Source organism: Scylla paramamosain, chromosome 3 (genome assembly GCF_035594125.1).
Source record: "Scylla paramamosain isolate STU-SP2022 chromosome 3, ASM3559412v1, whole genome shotgun sequence".
Lineage (NCBI taxonomy): Eukaryota > Metazoa > Arthropoda > Malacostraca > Decapoda > Portunidae > Scylla > Scylla paramamosain.
In genome coordinates this window covers 18,986,501-18,992,500 of record NC_087153.1, presented here as the reverse complement: position 1 = coordinate 18,992,500, position 6,000 = coordinate 18,986,501, and the positions used below count along the sequence as shown (strand labels likewise).

Genomic DNA, 6,000 nt, shown 5'->3' with positions numbered 1-6,000 from the left:
GTGCTGCGGCCGCGCCTGGGGCTGCGTTGGGGATTAGTAGGAAGGCAGCAACGCTCGTCCTGCGAGCAGCACGGCCCCTGCTCGTGGCAGCAGTCACCATCCTGCCAGCAACACTCAGCCTCCACGCGTTCCCCATGCTTGTAAATGTCGGTCTGCGTCAGCTCGGGCGTGATGCGGTAGTCATCGCTGTAGGAACTGCTGCGAGATGCACGCACTTTGTCCCGGGGCCTGGGCTTCCCGCCGCGTCTGCCCCACAACCCCATCACCACTAGACACTGTGACCACTGCCGCGCTACTTGCGTCACCCACAGCCGGCAAGGCGAGCGGACGGAGCCATGCGTGCTGGCTGACGGTCAGGCAGAGATTGCACAGACGGCAAAAGCTGACGCTCGACAGCTCCACCCCCCGCCCGTTTTCCGCCCTGCCTCGCCACGCCCCTCCCTTCCCCCAGGCGCTCCTTTCCGACCATGCCAAAGATCCTATGGTAGAAACCTCTTCTATAGGATCTCAAGTTCCGAGTCGAGCGTAATGAGAGTATTAAATGTGATGTGATGTCATGTGACGTGGTGCGAGGATAGGCATCCGCCAATGTCACGGTAGGTTTCAGAGTAATATTTGATCTAGCTCTCAAGAAACATAAGGGCATCTGCCACTTCCCGGAGTGATCCGCTACGAGAGACGTATTACCGCTAATGACAGCAGGTCAACGCTACCACCTGTTGGCGGTCCAGCAAACACCTGCCCGCTACGATTATTACTACTAGAGCACCAGTGATCACTAGTCCTTGTAAACACCGCCATTTGGTCTACGCGTTTGTGGGTTCTGTGCATAATGCAAATACTACTACTACTACTACTACTACTACTACTACTACAAGTACTTCTAGTAGAAGTAGTAGTACTAGACTAGTAGTAGTAGTAGTACTACTACTACTACTACTACTACTACTACTACTACTACTACTACTACTACTACTACTGGTAATAGTAGAAGTAGTAGTAGTACTACTACTACTACTAGTCTAGTACTATTACTACTACTACTACTACTACTAGTAGTAGTAGTAGTAGTACTACTACTACTACTACTAGTCTACTACTACTACTACTACTACAACTAGTACTAGTAGTAGTAGTAGTAGTACTACTACTACTACTAGTCTAGTACTACTAGTACTAGTAGTAGTAGTAGTAGTACTACTACTAGTCTAGTACTACTACTACTACTACTACACTAGTACTAGTAGTAGTAGTAGTAGAAGTAGCAGTAGTAGTAGTAGTAGTACTACTACTACTACTACTACTACTAATCTAGTACTACTACTAGTACTACTACTACTACTTGTAGTAGTAGTAGTACTAGACTATTACTAGTAGTCTACTACTAGTGATGTGATGTCATGTGACGTGGTGCGAGGTAGTAGTAGTAGTAGTAGTAATACTACTACTACTACTACTAATAGTCTAGTACTACTACTACTACTACTACTACTTGTAGTAGTAGTAGTAGTAGTAGTAGTAGTAGTAGTAGTACTAGACTAGTAGTAGTAGTACTCTACTACTACTACTACTACTACTACTAGTAATAGTAGTAGTAGTCTAGTAGTAGTAGTAATAGTAGTAGTCGTATGTATCAGACACGATGAGGTGAGAGATCTGACAGTACTGTACTGTAAAATGTCCCTCTCTGGCACAATATGTAGAAAACACATATAGTGACCCCTCGGATTTGTACATATGTAGTAATAGTGGTAATAGTGTTAAGGTGTTAAAGTACACGGAAGAGACAACACAAGGTGACCCAGTGGCCATGGCGATGTACGCCCTCGGACTTTCAGTGCTGCAACAAGTTATCTCATATGAGAAAACGAGTGTGAAGCAAGTGGCGTACGCGGATGACCTGTCAGGGGCCGGCAAAATAGCAGACTTGAAAAAATGGTGGGGCTTAGTGAACGACAATGGTCCCATCATAGGGTACACACCCAATGCCGCTAAGTCCGTCCTTATTGTAAAGCCTGAACACTATGACAGTGCAGTGGATAGCTTCAGTGGCAGTGGAGTTATAATAACAAAGGATGGACAACGGCATCTGGGTGCTGTCATCGGAACAGAGGAGTTCAAGAAGGAGTACATAGGAGAAAAGGTGAAGGAGTGGATACATGAGGTGGAAGTCCTGTCTGACATGGCCAGGACTGAGCCTCATGCAGCCTACTCCGCCTACACCCACGGCTTGCAGCATCGATGGAGATTCGCCATGCGCACCATCCCAGGCATCAGCCCTCTCCTTGCACCACTGGAGGTCTCGATAAGGAACACCTTCCTCCCAGCGTTACTGAGATACCACACCATCGGAGATGGGGAAAGGGCGCTGCTCGAACTTCCACCAAGACTGGGCGGGATGGGAATCACCTCCCCTGAGAAGTTGGCGACTGTGGAGAACCTCAACTCCCTCAAGCTCACCAGGTCCCTCACAGAGAAGATCATTGCTCAGGACGCACATGGTGAAATAGCCCAAAGTGCAGTCACAGAGCAAGGACGAATTATATCTAGAGATAGGCAACAACATCAACGAAACTGTCTCGAAGACCTGATAAACATCCTGCCTGCAACCACAGTGAGAAAAATCCTCACTGCACAGGAAACGGGAGCCTCTAACTGGCTAACGTCACTGCCCATCAGAGCGAAGGGCTTCAGCCTCAACAAACAAGAATTTGTCGACGCCATTGCTCTGAGGTACGGCTGGCCGATGGAAGGACTCCCCAGTACTTGTGTGTGTGGCTCCCCCAATGACGTCAACCACACCATGACGTGCAAAAAGGGGGGATTCGTATGTATCAGGCACGATGAGGTGAGAGATCTGACCGCCAGCATGCTCAGGGAGGTGTGCCACGATGTCTCCACTGAACCGACCCTCCTGCCGCTAGACGGCGAGCACCTGCGCTACAGAACAGCCAACACCACCAACGAGGCTCGAGTCGACGTCAGTGCACGAGGGTTCTGGACAAGGGGACAGAAAGCATTCATGGACATACGGATCTTTGACCCGATGGCCGCCTGTCACCACGAACTCTCCCTGGAGGCCGCCCACCGCAAGAATGAGCAGGAGAAGATCCGAGCGTATGGGGAGAGAATCCAACACGTTGACCAGGGCAGCTTCACACCTCTGGTCTTCACCACATCTGGCGGGATGGGCTCCAAGGCTCAGTGCTTCTACTCAAGACTAGCCGACCTAATGGCAGAAAAGAAGCACCAGCCAAGGAGCCATGTCGTCGCATGGATGAGGTGCCGTCTCTCATTCTCCCTCCTCAGATCTGCCCTCCTGTGTCTCAGGGGGACAAGGCATTCCACTCCCATACCTGCAGACTTAGGAGGCCTCGACTGCGAGGCTACAGTGGTGGAGAGTGGCATAAGAGTAGATAGAGTAGAGGTAGAGTGAATTTAGAGTTAACAACTAATGTTTATATTATAGAGTATTAGATATGGTTGGATGCCACAGTCATTAGCGAGAGCTGGGGCTAATGACCTCCAAGTAATGGAGCCCCTAATTGACACATCAATAAACATGGGGTGGAGGTATTATTAAATTAGTAGTAGTACTAGTACTAGTAGTAGTAGTACTAGTAGTAGTAGTAGTAGTAGTAGTAGTAGTAGTAGTAGTAGTAGTAGCAGTAGTACTAGTAGTAGTAGTAGTAGTAGTATATTACTACTACTACTACTAGTAATAGTAGTAGTGGTAGTATTAGTAGTATAGTACTACTACTACTACTACTACTAGTAGTAGTAGTATAGTACTACTACTACTACTACTAGTAGTAGTAGTACTAGTAGTAGTAGTAGTAGTACTACTACTACTACTACTTTTTTTTATGTAGGAAGGATACTGGCCAAGGGCAACAAAAATCTAATAAAAAAAATGCCCACTGAAATGCCAATCCCATAAAAGGGTCAAAGTAGTGGTCAAAAATTGGTGGATAAGTGTCTTGAAACCTCCCTCTTGAAGGAATTCAAGTCATAGGAAGGTGGAAATACAGAAGGAATTCAAGTCATAGGAAGGTGGAAATACAGAAGCAGGCAGGGAGTTCCAGAGTTTACCAGAGAAAGGGATGAATGATTGAGAATACTGGTTAACTCTTGCGTTAGAGAGGTGGACAGAATAGGGTTGAGAGAAAGAAGAAAGTCTTGTGCAGCGAGGCCGCGGAAGGAGGGGAGGCATGCAGTTAGCAAGATCAGAAGAGCAGTTAGCATGAAAATAGCTATAGAAGACAGCTAGATATGCAACATTGCGGTGGTGAGAGAGAGGCTGAAGACAGTCAGTTAGGGGAGAGGAGTTGATGAGACGAAAAGCTTTTGATTCCACCCTGTCTAGAAGAGCAGTATGAGTGGAACCCCCCAGACATGTGAAGCATACTCCATACATGGACGGATAAGGCCCTTGTACAGAGTTAGCAGCTGGGGGGTGAGAAAAACTGGCGGAGACGTCTCAGAACACCTAACTTCATAGAAGCTGTTTTAGCTAGAGATGAGATGTGAAGTTTCCAGTTCAGATTATAAGTAAAGGACAGACCGAGGATGTTCAGTGTAGAAGAGGGGGACAGTTGAGTGTCATTGAAGAAGAGGGGATAGTTGTCTGGAAGGTTGTGTCGAGTTGATAGATGGAGGAATTGAGTTTTTGAGGCATTGAACAATACCAAGTTTGCTCTGCCCCAATCAGAAATTTTAGAAAGATCAGAAGTCAGGCGTTCTGTGGCTTCCCTGCGTGAAATGTCTACCTCCTGAAGGGTTGGACGTCTATGAAAAGACGTGAAAAAGTGCAGGGTGGTATCATCATCGTAGGAGTGGATAGGACAAGAAGTTTGGTTTAGAAGATTATTAATGAATAATAAGAAGAAAGTGGGTGACAGGACAGAACCCTGAGGAACACCACTGTTAATAGATTTAGGAGAAGAACAGTGACCGTCTACCACAGCAGCAATAGAACGGTCAGAAAGGAAACTTGAGATGAAGTTACAGAGAGAAGGATAGAAACCGTAGGAGGATAGTTTGGAAATCAAAGCTTTGTGCCAGACTCTATCAAAGGCTTTTGATATGTCCAAGGCAACAGCAAAAGTTTCACCAAAGTCTCTAAAAGAGGATGACCAAGACTCAGTAAGGAAAGCCAGAAGATCACCAGTAGAGCGGCCTTGACGGAACCCATACTGGCGATCAGATAGAAGGTTGTGAAGTGATAGATGTTTAAGAATCTTCCTGTTGAGGAAAGATTCAAAAACTTTAGATAAGCAGGAAATTAAAGCAATAGGACGGTAGTTTGAGGGATTAGAGCGGTCACCCTTTTTAGGAACAGGTTGAATGTAGGCAAACTTCCAGCAAGAAGGAAAGGTAGATGTTGACAGACAGAGCTGAAAGAGTTTGACTAGGCAAGGTGCAAGCACGGAGGCACAGTTTCGGAGAACAATAGGAGGGACCCCATCAGGTCCATAAGCCTTCCGAGGGTTTAGGCCAGCGAGGGCATGGAAAACATCATTACGAAGAATTTTAATACGTGGCATGAAGTAGTCAGAGGGTGGAGGAGAGGGAGGAACAAGCCCAGAATCGTCCAAGGTAGTGTTTTTAGCAAAGGTTTGAGCAAAGAGTTCAGCTTTAGAAATAGATGTGATAGCAGTGGTGCCATCTGGTAGAAGTAGAGGAGGGAAAGAAGAAGAAGCAAAGTTATTGGAGATATTTTTTGGCTAGATGCCAGAAATCACGAGGGGAGTTAGATCTTGAAAGGTTTTGACATTTTCTGTTAATGAAGGGTTTTTTTGGCTAGTTGGAGAACAGACTTGGCATGGTTCCGGGCAGAAATATAAAGTGCATGAGATTCTGTTGATGGAAGGCTTAAGTACCTTTTGTGGGCCACCTCTCTATCATGTATAGCACGAGAACAAGCTGTGTTAAACCAAGATTTAGAAGGTTTAGGACGAGAAAAAGAGTGAGGAATGTACGTCTCCATGCCAGACACTA

General features: G+C 46.4%; 2 protein-coding genes across 5 annotated transcripts in view; one reads left to right on the top strand and one right to left on the bottom strand.

Annotated features, from left to right (window-relative positions):
* LOC135096393 (mitogen-activated protein kinase kinase kinase 13-B-like) overlaps positions 1-263 on the bottom strand; it is a 28,340-nt gene extending 28,077 nt beyond the window's left edge. Inside the window, exon 1 of the mRNA XM_063997868.1 lies at positions 1-263. This exon is cut by the window's left edge and continues 476 nt beyond it. Coding sequence (XP_063853938.1) covers positions 1-263 — 263 coding nt within the window.
* Positions 1-6,000, top strand: part of LOC135092430 (protein sidekick-1-like) — a 38,195-nt gene that overhangs the window by 17,302 nt on the left and 14,893 nt on the right. The gene's annotated exons all lie outside the window — the stretch shown is intronic.